Below are 21,936 nucleotides of genomic sequence, written 5' to 3'. Positions count from 1 at the left end.
ATGAGTGTAATGATCAGTGATTAGTGTGATGGTCAGTGATGTGAGTGTGATGGTCAGTGTTGTGAGTGTGATGGTCAGTGATGTGAGTGTGATGGTCAGTGTTGTGAGTGTGATGATCAGTGATTTGAGTGTGATGGTCAGTGATGAGTGTAATGATCAGTGATGAGTGTAATGGTCAGTGATGAGTGTGATGGTCAGTGATGGAAGTGTGATGGTCACTGATGAGTGTGATGGTCACTGATGTGAGTGTAATGGTCAGTGATGTGAATGTGATGGTCAGTGATGAGTTTGATGATCAGTGATGTGATTGTGATGGTCAGTGATGTGAATGTGATGATCAGTGATGATCAGTGTTGAGTGTGGTGATCAGTGATGTGATGGTCAGTGATGTGAATGTGATGGTCAGTGATGAAATCCGCAATGGATTTCAAGTCCATCGCCTTAACCACTCGGCCACGACTACTACACAGTTAGTTGTCACCCCATACTTAAACTGGAATCCCTATTAACACAAGAAAACACAAATGAACAATATCTGTATAATTAATACGAAATGTGAACAGAAAACGAATCGTAGTCGGCAGGATTCGAACCTGCGCGGGGAGACCCCAATGAATTTCTAGTCCATCACCTTAACCACTCGGCCACGACTACTACACAAGTCTCTATCATCCCCTACTTAAACTGGAAGCCCTATTAACACAACAACCTGTAAACTAACTGGAATCGGGGTAATTAATAGGAAATGTAAACAGAAAGCAAATCGTAGTCAGCAGGATTCGAACCTGTGCGGGGAAACCACAAAGGATTTCTAGACCATCGCCTCAACCACTCAACCACGACTACAACAGAAGTCTTGACTACCCCCCTACTTAAACTGGAAGCCCTATGAAACACAACATACTGTAAACTAACTTTATCGGGTAATTACTAGGAAATGTAAACAGAAAGTGAATCGTAGTCGGCAGGATTCGAACCTGCGCGGGGAGACTCCAATGGATTTCAAGTCCATCGCCTTAACCACTCGGCCACGACTACTACACAGTCAGCTGTCACCCCTACTTAAACTGGAATCACTAGTAACGCAAGAAAACGCAAATGAACACTATCTGTATAATTAACAGGAAATGTAAACAAAAATCAAATCGTATTCGGCAGTAATCGAACCTGCTTGAGGAGACCCCAATAGATTCCTAAGCCATCGCCTTAACCACTCAGCCACGACTACTACACAAACCTTTACCATCCCCTACTTAAACTGAAAGCCCTATTAACACAACACCCTGTAAAAGAATTGGCATAATTAATAGGAAATGTAAACAGGAAGCGAATCGTAGTCAGCAAGATTTGAACCTGCGCAGGGAGACCCCAATGGATTTCAAGTCAATCACCTTAACCACTCAGCCACGACTACTACAAAATTTTCTATCATCCCCTACTTAAACTGGAAGCCCTATTAACACAACAACCTGTAAACTAACTGGATCAGGGTACTTAATAGGAAATGTAAACAGAAAGTCAATCGCAGTCGGCAGAATTCCAAACTGCGCGGGGAGACCCTAATAAACTTCTAGGCCATCGCCTGAACCACTCGGCCACAACTACTACACAATGCTCTATCATCCCCTACTTATACTGGTAGCCCTAACAACACAAGAAAACGAAATTGAACCATATCTGTATAATTAAGTGGAAATCTCAGTTGTCAGGATTCGACCTTACGGGGGGAGACCACAATGGATTTCAAGTCCATCACCTTTACCATTTGGCCACGCCTACGAAACAGATAGCAGTCACCCCTACTTAAACTGCTATCACTATTAACACAAGAAAACGCAAATGAACAATATCTGTATAATTAACACGAAATGTGAACAGAAAATGAATCGTAGACGGCAGGATTCGAACCTGCACGGGGAGACCCCAATGGATTTCTAGTCCACCGCCTTAACCACTCGGCCACAACTACTACACAATTTTCTATCATCCCCTACTTATACTGGAAGCCCTATTAACACAAGAAAACTAAATTTAACCATATCTGTTTAATTAACTGGAAATGTAAACATTAAACAAATCTCAGTTGGCAGGATTCGAACCTGCGCTGGGAGACCCCAATGGATTTCAAGGCCATCACCATTACCATTTGGCCACAACTACACTGTTAGCTGTCACCCACTACTTAACCTGGAACCCCTATTAACACAAGAAAACACAAATGAACAATATCTGTATAATTAACAGAAAGGGAATCGTATTTGGCAGTAATCGAACCTGCTCGAGGAGACCCCAATAGATTCCTAGTCCATCACCTTAACCACTCGGCCACGACTACTACACAAATTGCTATCATCCCCTGCTTAAACTGGACACCCTATTTACACAAGACAACGAAATTGAATCATATCTGTATAATAAACTGGAAATGTAAACATTAAACAAACACAACACCCTGTAAACTAACTTTATCGGGGTAATTAATAGGAAATGTGAACAGGAAGCAAATCGTAGTCGGCAGGATTCGAACCTGCGTGGGAAGACCACAATGGATTTCAAGTCAACCCCTCTGTCCCTGATGGTAGAAGAGTGAAAAGTGTGTGTGGTTGTCCACAATGCTGTTTGCTTTGCGGATGCAGCGTGTGGTGTAAATGTCCATGATAGAGGGGAGAGAGACTCCAATGATCTTTTCAGCGGTCCTCACTATCCTTAGTGGGGTCTTGCGCTCCGAGACTGTGCAGTTCCCAAACCAGGCAACTGATGCAGCTGCTCAGGATGCTCTCAATGGTCCCTCTGTAGAACGTGGTCAGGATGGGGGGAGATGGAGGAGCTTTCCTCAGTGCTCTCAGGAAGTAGAGATGGTGCTGGGCTTTTTTGGTGATGGGGCTGGAGGAGCCTTTCCTGTTTGCACATACTTGGTTATTCACCATGAAGTTAAAAATCCTGAATCGCATTGACCTGGATGCTTCAGCAATAATGTAATACATTTTTAATAACTAATATGTTTAGCTTTTTTGCTGTTGTTTTTCTGTTACTTAAACAGCAAATACACAATGTTGTGATTGCAGCTTGAGAAACTCCATGCCATTGGATACAAGCCTGTTCTGCTTCTTGGCAAGGAGACCAAAAAGAATGAAGTCAAGTGTGAAATATTAACCCCTCGCTGCACACTCTCCTCCTATGCCCAGGACTACCTTCAGAAGATGGGTTCACTTTATGAATACCTTCGTGAAGGTAAGATGCAGCACTGCATTCTTAAAGTCACAGTTCACAACTTGTGTTAAGTATGGCAAAGATTTGCATCAACGTTTAAATCTTAAAGGGACGGCTCCCCCCTAATCGCCTTAAACTCCTAACCTCCTTGACAGTGGAAACTTAGGAGAGGTTTCCATTTTTATATAACCAACACAGAGTGTGTTAGCACAATACTGGGTCTTTTAAAACAATTCAACTTTTTAAATATTAATTTATCTTTAGACACGACCAAACAACACTTCCTCAAACCATTTTCTAATATTTGGCAAACTACAACATGTCTCCAAAATATATTTTTTACCTGTCCACTGTCACAGTTTTATCTGCATAGTATTGTGAGGAATGAAAGTAATTGCACAAAATTTGCTGATGAAGAACTATGACGATTTGTCCTTTATTTTCATATTCATCAGCCGTTGATGACTGAAATGTAGTTTTAGAGTGAACCATCTCTTAAACTATTTTCTTATTCAGTCCCCATAAGAGAGCAAGCTTTTGGGAATGTTGGGAAGAGCACAACACATGCATGTCAAGTTCCAGCTTACCACATTTGCAATTTGGCATCCAAGAACCCACAGAATTTGACTGTATGATTTAAACAGATTAACATTTAAAACATAGAGATTAACCATGAGTTTAAACTGCACCTGTTTTAAGTAAGCAAAACACTTGTTCAACTTGCAGAGGATGGAACCAGGATTCCAGTGGCAATGATGATAAGCTGATGACGCTGCGTCTCACACCCTGTGATCCATTGGAGAACACAAGCAACCCGGAGGAGGTGAGGACCACACAGGTGGAAGAGACAAGAACATGATGGTGGAGCCCATGAGTAATACAGAAGGGCAGGTGAAGCGGATGAGCACTGCAGAGGAGCAGGTGGAGCAGATCAGCACTATGGAGAAGCAGATCAGCACTATGGAGAAGCAGGTGGAGCAGATGAGCACTACAGAGGAGCAGGTGGAGCAGATCAGCACTATGGAGGGACAAGGTAATTAAGACATCTTTAAAGTTAGTTTAATTTTGTAAAGGCTTAAATTGTTTAAACCATGTGGTACCTTAAAATTGCTCAATGTCTGAGGCTTTTCCCCATAGAGCTTTATGCAGGTCCGGGTTGCATGATATATTTTCAGCGTCGGTGCTGCAATGTAAGTAATGCAGTAAGATAATTACACTTGATAAGATTTCTTAAAATAAGAAAACATACCTAACCTTTAGAAAATAGCAAAGTGTTTTAAAACAAGGATTAAAATACTTATTTGAAGCAGTATATTTAGTGTCATTTACTTAAAACTAAGTTGTTCATTCCTTTTTTTTTTAAGAGTTTGCTTTTCTTAATTTGTGTAAAAAGCTCTTAAAACCAGAGCTATTAAACAAGACAACTCTTCTTCATTTAGGATTTGTCATAAGGTAATCTGTCTTAAAATGAGTAAAGCATTTAAACTTAAAACACGGTTATATAAACTAAAATCAAGACCATGCATTCAGAGTCAAAAATTATTTATTCAAATGAAAACCTTTCTTCTTCCACAGAATAGTTACCATGCACAAAACAAAGCTTACTTTACTGCTTCTCAAAATACTGAACTTACTGTAACATAAAACAGTACATGTGTTGCCATTGCTGAACACGGAATCACAATCAACATGAGAATCTGACACTGTAATAAAACTACAAAACAACTTGTAACAGAGATGCCCAAGAAAAAATAATAAAAAACATACAAGTCTTCTGTATAAAGACCCCCATAGATTTATGACATTACTTGTTGCTAGTGTAACGAAGGTCATAAGAACCGTATCAAAACCAAAAAAAGAGAAGAATTATACAAATGCACAATAATTTAAAATCATATTTTAAATATTTTATTTTAAGGTTTTGGGAATCAAATATTGCCAAAAGAAATGAGTAAATGTCCCAAACCAGAAATATTTATGAGATTAAATAATTAAGAGTAGCTCCGCCCTTAATGATTGTTCTTCGTCATCATTGGTTCTGATCAGAGGGGGAGGAGCCTTGAACAGAAAAAAAGATGCATGCCATTAGCAGTACTAAAAAGGAAAAAAAAAACTAAATGAAAACCCAAGCTGATGACTTTGTGAAAGCGATTTCCCTTAGTTCATCTGGTATTATTTAATACCATTTCTCTTTCTTGGTGTTAGTTTTTTACTTTTTTTGTGCTAAGACAACCTTATTGAGTTATGGGTTGTGTATTGTTCAGTCTTTTGTGAAGTCAGACATTTTAAAATCATACTGTGGATAATTCCTCTGAAATGTTTAAACATCTGAGTGAAGTGATAAATGAACAGTTGATTTGCTGCTTTAGTGTTCATGTAGATTGCCAATCGTATTAGTGTGGTGTGTGTAACATAGGTCATGTGGTGTTCTGCTAACCATGCAGTCTCATGCTCTGATATCAGCTATAGGCGGATTGAATGCTCACAGATAAATTAAGCAATTATTTAGATAAAAGGAACAATTTAGTGTTATACAATTGAGTGTCAGTAAATGTGTTGATGCATTTTAAACATTATTACATTGAAATTTATAATTAGAAATATTAATGTGTGTAAATGGGAATTTACTGCAATTATTATTTTCCTGCCTTGTCTTCACATGGTTGTTTTTTTTTTTCCCTCCCTTTGTTCCCTCTTCCTAATTTGTTTGACATCTCTCTTTGATGCTGGATGAGGAGTTCTCGGAGCTCTGGAATTAGAATCGTTTCTACCATCAGCTAGGAGCTCAACATTGATGGAGACTGGTGAGCCCCTTGTTTCTTCTGAACCTGGATCATTTTCTGTTCTTCATCTGTGTGGTAGAACCATAAGTGCACCATTTTCCTTTCCTTTTTTTCTCTCTTCCTGGATTTCCATGAACTTTTTTTGGAATGTGTTGCAGGTCTGAATGACAGGAAATGATGTATATTTACACATGACATGAAGTTGACCAAACAAAACATGAAATATTTTGTGTTCATATTGTCTGCAATGAAATACAAGTCAAAGTAAATTTAGAAATCACTACTTTCTTTTTTTATTTGCGTTTTCCATACTGTCCCAACTTTTTCTGATTTGGGGTTGTAGTTTTCTAGTTTTTCCATTGCGGGACGATTTTACAGTCTTTAAAACGATTTGCATGAAAACTGAATACATAGAATCTATCGAGTCTCTCCATAGATAAAACATTATCCCTGCTGTGGGCCATGTTTACTGCCTGGTCTTAGTATTCATGTTCCTCCAAATGTCACACAAATAAGAAGTTCTGATCAGCTGTACAGGTGTTTTTTGAGCGCTAATATGTGGTTCTATGTGATTCCTATCCAGTTTATCATCTTCAGTGCAATTAAAATCCCCACCTAGAAACAAAAAACCTTCTGAATTGATGTTTTTTAAAGTGGAGCTGATTTTGTTTAGAAAGAGGATTTTTTTCTGCCCCTTCGTAGGTACATAACAAAAATTCATTTCTGTGTTTTCGAATTTTGCTTGTACTTTTAAAATGTGCCCTTTAACTATTTCTTCCATTTTGTAAGAGGTTGGTAGAAAGTGTTTTGAAAAGAGTATTGCTACTCCTCCACTAGTAGAGAACATCCAATCCACTTCAGTTTTATGATCCCTGTGTGATTCCTGAATAAACATGACATCAATCCGTTTCAGCTTTATAAACTCAAACAACACCATTCTTTTCTGACCAGCTCTAGCAGCATTTAGATTAAGAGTTCCTACTTTTACATACTTCATATTGGAAATAGAGAACAACATACCTATACAGTACAGTACAGTACAGTAGTGACACTGGGCGCCAGTTCTTCAGCTGCGTCAGGTCTCCCTTCTTTGGCAGCAGGCACTTTTCTTTTAAACAGTTGTAGCTGCTAATTCCAGGTCTTTCTGAAGCTCTCCACAAGTGGTCCTTGGCTCTTGGACAACTCTTTTGATATTCTTTTTGCTCCTCTGTCTGAAATCTTGTGAGGAGCACCTGGTCATGACTGCTTTATGGTGAGATGATGTTCTTTCTACTTCTGGATTATGATCCTAACAGTTCTCGCTGGAACATTCAGAAGTTTAGAAATCCTTCTGTAACCAATGCTAATAGTATGTTTTGCAACAATAAGGTTGTGAAGGTCTTGAGAGAGCTCTTCACTTTTACCCATCATGAGATGTTTCTTGTGTGACACCTTGGTAATGAGACATCTTTATACAGGCCATTAGTTGGGACTGAAGCAGCTGATATTGATTTTCACTGACACGGGGCAGGACTGCTTTCTAATTACTGATTGATTTCAGCTGGTGTCTCGGCTTCCATGCCTTTTTTCACCTGCCTTTCTTCATGTGTTCAACACTTTTCACCAGATGGAATAAAATTAAAGTAACAAGTCTGTTTTTGAAAATGTAAGAAGTAGAAAGTACAGATATTTATGGGGGAAAAAAATAATGAGTAAAAGTAAAATGTTTTGTAAAAAATAAATAATGAAGTAAAAGACTGATTAAAATTACACTTAAATTGTACAAGAGTCTGTTATTATCAATATAATCATCTTTCTAATAATAATAATAATAATTATTATTATTATTATTATTATTATTATTATTATTATTATGATAATAATAATAATAATAATAATAATAATAATAATAATAATAATAAATCTAGTAATAAATCTTGTAGGTTCCCTGGTGGTCTTTAGGCCATTAGGGTTGCACAAGCCTTAGTGCCGGTCCCAAGCCCGGATAAATGGGGAGGGTTGTGTTAGGAAGGACATCCAGTGTAAAAACATGTGCCAAATCAAACATGCGGATGATCCGCTGTGGCGCCCCCTAATGGGAGAAGCCGAAAGAAAGTTTTAGTAATGTATTTTGTATCTAACAATATTCTACATATATATAAAAAAAAGGATAGCTATTATAAAATTTTAAATTATATAATAAAATAAAGAATATATAAAAGTAACAACAATTTTAATCATTTTATTATTTGCTTAATTAATCTTTATCATTACTGTACATTCTGCCCAACATTTAACATTCATTTGTGTATACAATGTATGTATATATATATATATATATATATATATATATATATATATATATATATATATATATATATATATATATATATTATATATAGTAGACTGTTTATTCAGCTTGCTACTCCTTAATGCCATAATCTTGTGATCTGTAACCTTTCATTTCTGCACATTTTCTTAATTACTGTACACCTCTATATTTATTCACTGTACTTCTGAATGTCCACACATCTCTGCACTGAAATAGCCTTTATATTTATTCACTGTATATACTTTCATATATACCACTTGCTGTAAATATGCTAGATAGTTATCTGCACTGTAAATATGCTAGATGTTTATCTGCACTTTTGCACGACTGCTAAGTTTTGCACTTCTGGTAGATGCCAAACTGCATTTCGTTGCTGTGTATCTATCTATCTATCATGCTACCTATGTTGTGCTACTATGGCTCTAATTCGAATCATGTTGTGCTGGTAGGTCCCTGATGTGAATCACAGTTAGCATTAGAGCTATAGTAGCAGTACAGTGTTTCATATTAGGGCCCTAGAGGCACAACATATATTAACTTAGAGCCATAGTTGGCCCACATGATTAGTATTGGAGTCATATCAGCGTTACATAATTAGCATTAGAGCTACAGTGGCACATCAGTGTTTTACATCAGGGCCAGGACAGCACAGCATGAATTGAATTTGAGCCATAGTAGCACAACATAATTTGAATTAGAGTCATAGTTGGCTAACATCATTTTAATTAGAGTCACATCAGCACTACATAATTAGCATTAGAGCTACTGTAGCACAACAGTGTTTGACATCAAGGCCCTAGCAGCACAACATATTTTAAATTGGAACTACAGTAGCACGCCATCATTTGACCTAGAGCCATAGTTGGCCAAAATAATTTGAATTAGAATTATAGTAGCGCAACAGAATTTGCATTAGAGCTATAGTTGAAGAACATTGATCCACATCAGAGCCATAGCAGCACAACATACTTCCATTCAGAGGCATAGTAGCACAACAGAATCTGAATTAGGGCTATAGTAAAACAACCTAATTTGAATTTGGGCCATGGCCGCACGACATAATTTCTATTACTGCCATAGTGGCACAACATCTTTTGAATTAGAGTCATAGTAAGACTACATAGTTAGCTTTAGAGCTGTAGTAGTACAACAGTGTTTCACATTAAGGCCATAGCAGCACAACTTAATTTGAGTTTGGCTTAGTGCAGCACAAAGGTAGGGTTAGGATTACCACTTTTCAATTGAGGGTTAGAGCGGCCTGAATGGAACAGGGTTAGGGTTGGTACTGTTCGAATTAGGGGTAAAGCAGCCTGAGTGACATGGAATTAGGGTTAGGGTTGGCACTGTTCGAATTAGGGTTAGTGCAGCCTGAATGACATGGAGTTAGGGTTGGGGTTGCACTCTTCGAATTAGGGTTAGCGCCGCCTGAGTGACATGGAGTTAGGGTTATGGTTAGGGTTGGCACTATTCGAATTAGGGTTAGCGCAGCCTGAGTGACCTGGAGTTAGGGGTGGCACTGTTCAAATTAGGGTTAGCGCAGCCTGAGTGACATGGAGTTAGGGTTAGGGTTGGCACTGTTCAAATTAGGATTAGCGCAGCCTGAGTGACATGGAGTTAGGGTTAGGGTTGGCACTGTTCGAATTAGGGTTAGCGCAGCCTGAGTGACATGGAGTTAGGGTTAGGGTTGGCACTGTTCGAATTAGGGTTAGCGCAGCCTGAGTGACATGGAGTTAGGGTTAGGGTTGGCACTGTTTGAATTAGGGTTAGCGCAGCCTGAGTGACATGGAGTTAGGGTTAGGGTTGGCACTGTTCGAATTAGGGTTAGCGCAGCCTGAGTGACATGGAGTTAGGGTTAGGGTTGGCACTGTTCAAATTAGGGTTAGCGCAGCCTGAGTGACATGGAGTTAGGGTTAGGGTTGGCACTGTTCGAATTAGGGTTAGCACAGCCTGAATGATCTGGAGTTAGGGTTAGGGTTGGCACTGTTCGAATTAGGGTTAGCACAGCCTGAGTGACATGGAGTTAGGGTTAGCACTGTTCGAATTAGGGTTGTTCTGCTACTATAGCTCTAATGCTAACTATGTTGTGCTACTATGGCTATAATACAAATTATGTTGTGCTGCTAGGGCCCTGATGTGAAACACAGTTAGCATTAGAGCTATATTTGCAGTACAGTGTTTCACATCAGGGCCCTAGTAGCACAACATAACTCGAGTTAGAGTCATAGTAGCACAACATTGTTCTGCTACTATAGCTCTAATGCTAACTATGACTCTAACTCAAGTTATGTTGTGCTGCTAGGTCCCTGATGTTTCACACCAGGGCCCTGTAGCCCTGTAGCCACATCAGGGCTAGGGTCCCTCGCAGCACACCATAATTTAAATGAGAGGCATAGTAGCACACTGTACTTTTAATTAGAGTCATATCAGCACTACATAATTAGCATTAGAGCTACAGTAGCACAACAGTGTTTTACATCAGGGCCAGGACAGCACAACATTATTTGAAATTGGGCCACAGTAGCGGAACAGTGTTTCCCACTAGGGCCATAGCAGCAAAACAAAATTTAAATTAGAGCCATAGTTGGCCAACATAATTTGACTCAGAGCCATAGTTGGCCCACATAAATTGACTTAGAGTCATAGCAGCACTACACAATTAGCATTAGAGCTATAGTAGCAGCACAGTGTTTCACATCAGGGCCCTAGAGGCACAACATATATTAACTTAGAGCCATAGTTGGCCCACATGATTTGTATTGGAGTCATATCGGCATTACATAATTAGCATTAGGGCTATAGTAGCAGCACAGTGTTTTACATCAGGGCCCTAGAGGCACAACATATTTCAAATTAGAGCCATGGTAGCACAACGTAATTTGAATTAGAGTCATAGTTGGCCAACATAAGTTGAATTATAGTTATAGCAGCACTACATAATTAGCATTAGAGCTATAGTAGCAGTACAGTGTTTAACATCAGGGCCCTAGCAGCACAACATAATTTGTATTAGACCCATATTAGCACAACATAGTTAGCATTAGAGCTATAGTAGTAGAACAATGTTCATAGAACATGCTACTATGACTCTAACTCAAGGTATGTTGTGCTGTTAGGGCCCTGATGTGAAACACAGTTAGCATTAGAGCTATAGTAGCAGTATAGTGTTTTACACCAGTGCCCTGTAGCCACATCAGGGCTGGGGTCCCTAGCAGCACACCATAATTTGAATGAGAGCCATTGTAGCACAACGTACTTTGAATTAGAGCCATATCAGTACTACATAATTTTCATTAGAGCTACATTGGCGGAACAGTGTTTCCCACTAGGGCCATAATAGCACAACATGATTTGAATTAGAGCCATGGTAGCAGAGCATAATTTGACTTAGAGCCATCGTTGGCCAAGAAAATTTGGATTAGAGTCAGAGTAGCACATCATAGTTAGCACTAGAGCTGTAGTAGCAGCACAGTGTTCCACATCAGGGCCCTAGTAGCACAACACAATTTGAATTAAAGTCATAGTAGCACAACATTGTTCTGCTACTGTAGCTCTAATGCTACCTATGTTGTGCTGCTAGGGCCCTGACGAGAAACACAGTTAGCATTAGAGCTACAGTAGCAGCACAGTGTTTCACATCAGGGCCCTAGCAGCACAACATAATTTCAATTAGAGCAATAGTAGCACAACATAGTTAGCGTTAGAGCTATAGTAGCAAACCAATGTTGTGCTACTATGACTCTAACTCAAGTTATGTTGTGCTGCTAGGGCCCTGATGTGAAACACAGTTAGCATTAGAGCTATAGTAGCAGTATAGTGTTTCACACCAGGGCCCTGTAGCCACATCAGGGCTGGGGTCCCTAGCAGCACACCATAATTTGAATGAGAGCCATAGTAGCACAACGTACTTTGAATTAGAGCCATATCAGTACTACATATTTTTTATTAGAGCTACATTGGCGGAACAGTGTTTCCCACTAGGGCCATAACAGCACAACATAAATTGAATTTGGGCCACAGTAGCGGAACAGTGTTTCCCACTAGGGCCATGACAGCACAGTTGGCCAAGATCATTTGGATTAAAGTCATAGTAGCACGACATAATTAGCACTAGAGCTGTAGTAGCAGCTCAGTGTTCCACATCAGGGCCCTAGCAGCACAACACAATTTGAATTAAAGTCATAGTAGCACAACATTGTTCTGCTACTGTAGTTCTAATGCTACCTATGTTTTGCTACTATGGCTCTGATTCAAATTATGTTGTGCTGCTAGGGCTCTGATGTGAAACACAGTTAGCATTAGAGCTACAGTAGCAGCACAGTGATTCACATCAGGGCCCTAGCAGCACAACATAATTTTAATTAGACCCATAGTTGGCCCAATTAAATTAACAGAGTCATAGCAGCACTACATAATTAGCTAAAGAGCTATAGTAGCAGCACAGTGTTTCACATCAGGGCCGTAGAGGCACAACATTTATTAACTTAGAGCCATAGTTGGCCCACATGATTTGTATTGGAGTCATATCGGCGTTACATAATTAGCATCAGAGCTACAGTGGCACATCAGTGTTTAACATCAGGGCCAGGACAGCACAGCATAAATTGATTTTGGGCCACAGTAGCGGAACAGTGTTTCCCACTAGGGCCATAGCAGCCGCCATTATTTGAATTAGAGCCATAGTAGCACAACATAATTTGAATTAGAGTCATAGTTGGCTAACATAATTTTAATTAGAGTCACATCAGCACTACATAATTAGCATTAGAGCTACTGTAGCACAACAGTGTTTGACATCAAGGCCCTAGCAGCACAACATATTTTAAATTGGAACTACAGTAGCACACCATCATTTGACCTAGAGCCATAGTTGGCCAAAATAATCTGAATTAGAATCAAAGTAGCGCAACTGAATTAGCATTAGAGCTATAGTTGAAGAACATTGATCCACATCAGGGCCATAGCAGCACAACATACTTCCATTCAGAGGCATAGTAGCACAACAGAATCTAAATTAGGGCTATAGTAAAACAACATAATTTGAATTTGGGCCATGGCCGCACGACATAATTTCTATTACTGCCATAGTGGCACAACATCTTTTGAATTGGAGTCATAGTAAGACTACATAGTTAGCTTTAGAGCTGTAGTAGTACAACAGTGTTTCACATTAAGGCCATAGCAGAACAACTTAATTTGAGTTTGGCTTAGTGCAGCACAAAGGTATTCAGCGTTAGGGTTACCACTTTTCAATTGAGGGTTAGAGCGGCCTGAATGGAACAGGGTAAGGGTTAGTGCTGTTCGAATTAGGGTTAAAGCAGCCTGAGTGACATGGAATTAGGGTTAGGGTTGGCACTGTTCGAATTACGGTTAGTGCAGCCTGACCTGATTGGAATTAGGGTTAGAGTTAGCACTGTTTGAATTAGGCTTAGGGCAGCCTGAGTGACATGGAATTAGGGTTAGGGTTGGCACTGTTCGAATTAGGGTTAGGGCAGCCTGAGTGACATGGAATTAGGGTTAGGGTTGGCACTGTTCGAATTAGGGTTGGCGCAGCCTGAGTGACATGGAGTTAGGGTTAGGGTTGGGACTGTTCGAATTAGGGTTAGCGCAGCCCGAGTGACATGGAGTTAGGGTTAGGGTTGGCATTGTCCGAATTAGGGTTAGCGCAGCCTGAGTGACATGGAGTTGGGGTTAGGGTTAGGGTTGGCACTGTTCGAATTAGGGTTAGCGCAGCCTCAGTGACATGGAGTTAGGTTTAGGGTTAGGGTTGGCACTGTTCGAATTAGGGTTAGCGCAGCCCGAATGACATGGAGTTAGGGTTAGGGTTGGGGTTGGCACTGTTCGAATTAGGGTTAGCGCAGCCTGAGTGACATGGAGTTAGGGTTAGCACTGTTCGAATTAGGGTTGTTCTGCTACTATAGCTCTAATGCTAACTATGTTGTGCTACTATGGCTATAATACAAATTATGTTGTGCTGCTAGGGCCCTGATGTGAAACACAGTTAGCATTAGCGCTATAGTAGCAGTACAGTGTTTCACATCAGGGCCCTAGTAGCACAACATAACTCGAGTTAGAGTCATAGTAGCACAACATTGTTCTGCTACTATAGCTCTAATGCTAACTTTGACTCTAACTCAAGTTATGTTGTGCTGCTAGGTCCCTGATGTTTCACACCAGGGCCCTGTAGCCCCGTAGCCACATCAGGGCTAGGGTCCCTCGCAGCACACCATAATTTGAAAGAGAGGCATAGTAGCACACTGTACATTGTATTAGAGTCATATCAGCACTACATATTTAGCATTAGAGCTACAGTAGCACAACAGTGTTTTACATCAGGGCCAGGACAGCACAACATTATTTGAAATTGGGCCACAGTAGCGGAACAGTGTTTCCCACTAGGGCCATAGCAGCAAAACAAAATTGAAATTAGAGCCATAGTTGGCCAACATAATTTGACTCAGAGCCATAGTTGGCCCACATAAATTGACTTAGAGTCATAGCAGCACTACACAATTAGCATTAGGGCTATAGTAGCAGCACATTGTTTTACTTCGGGGTCCTAGAGGCACAACATATTTCAAATTAGAGCCATGGTAGCACAACGTAATTTGAATTAGAGTCATAGTTGGCCAACATAAGTTGAATTATAGTTATAGCAGCACTACATAATTAGCATTAGAGCTATAGTAGCAGTACAGTGTTTCACATCAGGGCCCTAGCAGCATAACATAATTTGTATTAGAGCCATAGTAGCACAACATAGTTAGCATTAGAGCTACAGTAGTAGAACAATGTTGTGCTACTATGACTTTAATTCAAATTGTGTTGTGCTACTAGGGCCAACCCATAGTTGGCCCACATGATTTGTATTGGAGTCATATCAGCATTACATAGTTAGCATTAGAGCTACAGTGGCACATCAGTGTTTAACATCAGGGCCAGGACAGCACAGCATGAATTGAATTTGGGCCACAGTAGCGGAACAGTGTTTCCCACTAGGGCCATAACAGCACAACATGATTTGAATTAGAGCCATAGTAGCAGAGCATCATTTGGATTAGAGTCATAGTAGCACAACATAATTAGCACTAGAGCTGTAGTGGCAGCACAGTGTTTCACATCAGGGCCCTAGCAGCACAACCGAATTTGAATTAAAGTCATAGTAGCACAACATTGTTCTGCTACTATGGCTATAATGCTACCTATGTTGTGCTGGTAGGTCCGTGACGTGAATCACAGTTAGCATTAGAGCTATAGTAGCAGTACAGTGTTTCATATTAGGGCCCTAGAGGCACAACATATATTAACTTAGACCCATAGTTGGCCCACATGATTAGTATTGGAGTCATATCGGCGTTACATAATTAGCATTAGAGCTACAGTGGCACATCAGTGTTTTACATCAGGGCCAGGACAGCACAGCATGAATTGAATTTGAGCCACAGTAGCAGAACAGTGTTTCCCACTAGGGCCATAGCAGCACAACATTATTTGAATTAGAGCCATAGTAGCACAACATAATTCGAATTAGAGTCATAGTTGGCTAACATAATTTTAATTAGAGTCACATCAGCACTACATTATTAGCATTAGAGCTACTGTAGCACAAAAGTGTTTGACATCAAGGCCCTAGCAGCACAACATATTTTAAATTGGAACTACAGTAGCACGCCATCATTTGACTTAGAGCCATAGTTGGCCAAAAAAATTTTAATTAGAATCATAGTAGCGCAACAGAATTATCATTAGAGCTATAGTTGAAGAACATTGATCCACATCAGGGCCATAGCAGCACAACATACTTCCATTCAGAGGCATAGTAGCACAACAGAATCTGAATTAGGGCTATAGTAAAACAACATAATTTGAATTTGGGCCATGGCCGCACGACATAATTTATATTACTGCCATAGTAGCACAACATCTTTTGAATTGGAGTCATAGTAAGACTACATAGTTAGCTTTAGAGCTGTAGTAGTACAACAGTGTTTCACATTAAGGCCATAGCAGAACAACTCAATTTGAGTTTGGCTTAGTGCAGCACAAAGGTAGGGTTAGGATTACCACTTTTCAATTGAGGGTTAGAGCGGCCTGAATGGAACAGGGTTAGGGTTGGTACTGTTCGAATTAGGGTTAGCGCAGCCTGAATGACATGGGGTTAGGGTTAGGGTTGGGACTGTTCTAATTAGGGTTAGCGCAGCCTGAGTGACATGGAGTTAGGGTTAGGGTTGGCACTGCTGGAATTAGGGTTACACAGCCTGAGTGACATGGAGTTAGGGTTAGGGTTGGGACTGTTCTAATTAGGGTTAGCGCAGCCTGAAAGACATGGAGTTAGGGTTAGGGTTGGCACTGTTCTAATTAGGGTTAGCGCAGCCTTGAGTGACATGGAGTTAGGGTTAGGGTTGCCACTGTTCGAATTAGGGTTAGCGCAGCCTGAATGACATAGAGTTAGGGTTGGCGCAGCCTGAATGACATGGAGTTAGTGTTAGGGTTGGCACTGTTCGAATTAGGGTTAGCACAGCCTGACCTGATCGGAATTAGGGTTAAGCGGGCAACGAGGCACACCTGTCGGCCTGGGACTACTAGAGCACGGGGCCATGCACGAGGCGCGCCAGGCCTAGTGGCGAAGACCAGACGATGACAAAGATATAGGGAGTCCGGCTGCGGGAGGCACACGGGGAGTTTGCACACCTGCTCCATACACTAACACGTGCTTCACACAGCCCACAAGAGCCAGCGTTCCCAATACTACGCACAGCATTCACACACTGCCAATGCGTCAGACACATTGACAAGGATCGCCGTTCACGTGAAACACACGCTGTTCCGCCGACATGGATGTAACTCACCCCTTTTTACACTGCACTCTGCACAAAATGCGCCGAGCGCCGGCTCGAGCGCCAGGCGCGCGGTGCACTTCCGTGCAAAACGAGAGCGACCACTGCTCTCTATTCGGCCATGACGGGCCTCGCGGAACACTTGCAAGCCCGTACGCGCGAAATGTGTGCATATTCGCGCGGGATCTTGTCTTCGGCGTCTTATTTACGACGAGAAACGCTGCGAGAAAACACACTCGCGAGCGTGTCGCGGAAGCGGCGGCTGCCCGGTTGAGTCTACAACGTTCTCATGCTCGGTTTTAAGACCGGCCCACCAGCAGAGGGGCGGGAGGTTTCTGTGTGTTACACAGCGTATACAGAGTCTGACTCGCACTGAGATACTACAGATACTAGAGAGATGGCAGAAGTTGCTCCCGCGCCCGCCGCCGCGCCGGCTAAAGCGCCGAAAAAGAAAGCAGCGTCGAGGGCCAAGAAAGCCGGCCCCAGCGTCGGCGAGCTCATCGTCAAAGCGGTTTCCTCGTCCAAGGAGAGGAGCGGTGTGTCGCTCGCCGCCCTGAAGAAAGCCTTGGCCGCCGGCGGATACGACGTGGAGAAGAACAACTCCCGCGTCAAGCTCGCTGTCAAGGGTCTCGTGTTGAAGGGAACTCTTCTACAGACCAAAGGGACCGGCGCGTCTGGCTCTTTCAAGCTAAACAAGAAGCAGACCGAAGCCAAGAAGCCCGCAAAGAAGACCGCAACTAAGGCGAAGAAGCCCGTCGCTGTTAAGGCGAAGAAACCCGCCGCGGCGAAGAATCCCAAGAAGGTGGCGGCCAAGAAACCTGTTGCCGCCGCCAAGAAGTCCCCGAAGAAGGCAAAGAAGCCCGCAGCGGCTGCTAAAAAAGCCACCAAGAGCCCGAAGAAAGCGAAAAAGCCGGCGACTCTTAAAAAAGCAGCCAAGAGCCCCAAGAAAGCAAAGACCGTGAAGCCCAAAGCGGCGAAGCCCAAGGCTGCAAAGGCGAAAAAGACAGCGCCCAAGAAGAAGTAAACATGTTTGTTTGTTTATTTCATGTCTACCTTAACTAAACGGCTCTTTTAAGAGCCACCTATATTTTCCCCCAAAGAGCAACATTTTGAATCCTCCCATGATGAAAGTGAACGCGAATACAAGATAGTTTGCGTATCCATATGTCATAAATCCCTATGTAGTAGTTATAAAGATGCTTATGATTATATGATATATGTGTCGTTGTACACATTTCACATGAATGTTGTTTCCTGATACCTGTGTCTCCCATGAGCGCGCGCTCAATCCTCAGTCACACACACAGACACACAGAGACTATTAGGGAAGGGGAGGTGTGTGTGTGTGGGGGGGGTTGTTAGGCTAAGGCTGAATGAATGTCACCATTTGTGCATTTGTGATTGGATGTTGATCACATGGTGTTCTAAGCCAATGAGAGAGTGGCTGTGTTGCCTATATCTGAGTTTTCAGCGCGAAGCGTTCACTATTATCGACTTGTTCCTTGAACAAATCTGATCTACAGCAAAATGAGTGGAAGAGGCAAAACCGGTGGCAAAGCCAGGGCCAAGGCCAAGACTCGCTCATCCAGGGCAGGACTGCAGTTTCCTGTAGGCCGTGTGCACAGGCTTCTGCGTAAAGGCAACTACGCTGAGCGCGTCGGTGCCGGCGCTCCCGTTTACCTGGCGGCTGTGCTGGAGTATCTGACCGCTGAGATTCTGGAGTTGGCTGGTAACGCTGCCCGTGATAACAAGAAGACTCGTATCATTCCCCGACACTTGCAACTCGCCGTGCGTAACGACGAGGAGCTGAACAAACTGCTCGGCGGAGTGACCATCGCTCAGGGTGGTGTGCTGCCTAATATTCAGGCTGTACTTCTGCCTAAGAAGACTGAGAAGGCTGTCAAGACCAAGTAAAGCAGTCCAATGCTGTTTTTGTCAGTACCCAAAGGCTCTTTTAAGAGCCACCCACTTTGACTCAAAAAGTGCAAGTTTGTTACTTTGTGTATATAATTGTATTCATTCTAGAAAGTTGCACCCAAGAGAATCACATTTAATAAAGCCCATTGGAATAGTCTAATAATCATGCCATTCTCATTAGTGACTTAGAAGCATAAATATAACGGAAGTATTTTTACTTTTTTTCTAAATTGCGACGGCCGTCTTTGTGTAACTATAGAACAGAGGAAAACAGTGCTGTGCAAGAGAGCCGAGGGAGGGAGGGAGGGAGGGAGGGTGGGGTGGGGTGGGGTGTTCAAACTGTGGCGCTGACTAGGTCTAAGCCAATAATCGTCGAGTGACGTATAGCGATCGATCCAATGCAAGACGAGAGGTTTCGAGACGCCCAATGAACGCGAGGCGTCGTTCAGGCTTAAAAAGCCAGCGTTTGCTAGCGCTTTTCATTCTGTTTTTCTTCCGCGAAGTGCACAGCTCAACGCTATGGCAAGAACTAAGCAGACTGCCCGTAAATCCACTGGTGGCAAGGCGCCCAGGAAGCAGCTCGCCACCAAGGCTGCTCGCAAGAGCGCGCCTGCTACCGGCGGCGTGAAGAAGCCTCACCGTTACAGGCCCGGCACCGTGGCTTTGAGAGAGATCCGTCGCTATCAGAAGTCTACTGAGCTGCTCATCCGCAAGCTGCCCTTCCAGCGCCTGGTGAGAGAAATTGCTCAAGACTTCAAGACTGACTTGCGTTTCCAGAGCTCCGCTGTAATGGCTTTGCAGGAGGCGAGCGAGGCATACTTGGTCGGCCTGTTCGAGGACACCAACCTGTGCGCCATCCACGCCAAGAGAGTGACCATCATGCCCAAGGACATTCAGCTGGCCCGCCGTATTCGCGGAGAGCGCGCTTAAACAATAACTCTGTCCAGTATACACAAAGGCTCTTTTAAGAGCCACCTCATTGTCTCAGTAAAACGAGCAAGTCTATACCGTGGTTGTTTTAAACAAATGATTTTATATATATATATATAAAATAATCTATAATAAAATACACAAAATGCTCAGCGACAGAGCCACAAAATCAGAGGTTTGCCGAAGCACTCCATTCGAATAACTAGTTATATATATATATATATATATATATATATATATATATATATATATATATATATATATATATAACTAGTTATTCGAATATATATAAAATAATCTATAATAAAATACACAAAATGCTCAGCGACAGAGCCACAAAATCAGAGGTTTGCCGAAGCACTCCATTCGAATAACTAGTTATATATATATATATATATATATATATATATATATATATATATATATAACTAGTTATTCGAATGGAGTGCTTCGGCAAACCTCTGATTTTGTGGCTCTGTCGCTGAGCATTTTGTGTATTTTATTATAGATTATTTTAATTCTTGGCTACAGTAATAATATTAATAATAATAATAAATGCAAAAAGAAGGTCGCTTGCTGTTCTGCACGGAGCGTGACTGCCATCTTGTGGCCAAAGTGTCACCTCCCATTCTCGTGTTCTCGTTTGTATTCTAAGGGAGACAAAAAAACAAACAAAACAATAAATTGCATTCATCATAGTATTAATTCTCTCACATATAACTTTAGTATGCTGACTACGATTCTGACCATTTAAACATGTTTTTATGCGTTAGGAACAATTTGACATAACATGAATTTAAAGCACTGTATGTATGTTCTCTTTCGTTGTCGTGCATATATGTCCAAACCATATATGTGCATATATTTCCACACACACACACACACACACACACATGTATATGTGTATATGTATTTGTGTGGGAAAATGTGCAATACCAACAGCAACACAATGAAATGAATGAATAGTGGCCCTCTCCAAGTACTCATGGACACTAGTGTAATTTTATATTATATTTTAGATTAGATTTATTGTTGACTTTATTGTCATTGTGCAAGATACATGTACAGAGCTAAGAGAATGCATTTAGCATCTGCTCAGAGGTTCGTTAGATAGATAGAAATATATATCTGTATATACATGAATGTGGCAGGATGTACAGTAAGGTATATACAGATACACAAATATAATAGTAGTGCAGATGGAAGTGAGGCACAATATGTGTAGAGAATGCGGAGTATACAAAAAACAATATGTAACATTTACATATACAGTGCTTATACAGTGATCTAACGGTGTAGTGTAGAGTTCAGTGTGGTGATGGTGGATGGAAATAAAGCTGTCCCTGATCCTGCTGGTTCTGGTGCGTATGTTTCTGTATCTGGATCTTGATGGATGGAGGTTAAACAGTTTGTGACTGGGATGTGAAGGGTCCTTGATGATCTTGTGAGCTCTGCACAGACAACTGCTGCGCACTTTGTTCTGTAACTACTAGTTCAACGGTAAAAGACCTGGGAGTTATTTTAGACAGCAACTTATCTTTTAAAAATCACATCAATCAAGTTACAAAAACAGCCTTCTTTCACCTTAGAAATATTTCTAAGTTAAGAAACATGTTGTCTATATCTGATGCAGAGAAGCTCGTCCATGCGTTTATGACCTCCAGAATAGACTACTGTAATGCATTACTAGGTGGATGTCCTGCGTCATTAATAAACAAGCTTCAGTTAGTTCAGAATGCAGCAGCAAGAGTTCTTACTAGGTCAAGAAAATACGATCATATAACCCCAATCTTATCGTCCCTACATTGTCTTCCTGTTAAGTTTCGAATAGACTACAAACTACTGCTACTCACTTATAAAGCACTAAATGGTTTGGCTCCCATGTATCTATCCAGTCTCTTAACACGCTACAATCCGCCACGCTCCCTGAGATCTCAAAACTCTGGGCTTC

The 21,936-nt window shown here is 41.5% G+C and overlaps 3 protein-coding genes and 1 pseudogene across 4 annotated transcripts in view; 3 read left to right on the top strand and 1 right to left on the bottom strand.

Moving 5' to 3' along the window:
• LOC310738041 (uncharacterized protein) overlaps positions 1-21,936 on the bottom strand; it is a 924,051-nt gene that overhangs the window by 625,504 nt on the left and 276,611 nt on the right. The window lies entirely within an intron of this gene.
• Positions 17,505-18,162, top strand: LOC310738164 (histone H1 pseudogene; annotated as a pseudogene). The gene has a single exon. The product of its transcript is annotated as a histone H1 pseudogene (transcript).
• LOC310738211 (histone H2A) lies at positions 18,636-19,052 on the top strand (the record flags this gene model as incomplete). The annotated part of the gene is made up of 1 exon (XM_083563214.1): positions 18,636-19,052. Exon 1 carries the CDS (start codon positions 18,666-18,668, stop codon positions 19,050-19,052), a length of 387 nt encoding a protein of 128 aa, XP_083419340.1. The 5' UTR covers positions 18,636-18,665.
• Positions 19,567-20,030, top strand: LOC310738193 (histone H3.2). Its single transcript, XM_083563197.1, has one exon. The coding sequence runs from the start codon at positions 19,575-19,577 to the stop codon at positions 19,983-19,985; it is 411 nt and encodes a 136-aa protein (XP_083419323.1). The 5' UTR covers positions 19,567-19,574; the 3' UTR covers positions 19,986-20,030.

The sequence above is a fragment of the Silurus aristotelis genome, assembly GCF_946808225.1.
Source record: "Silurus aristotelis genome assembly, chromosome: 15".
NCBI lineage: Eukaryota > Metazoa > Chordata > Actinopteri > Siluriformes > Siluridae > Silurus > Silurus aristotelis.
The sequence above is the reverse complement of the archived record's forward strand: the minus strand, read 5'-3'. Positions and strand labels throughout refer to the sequence as shown.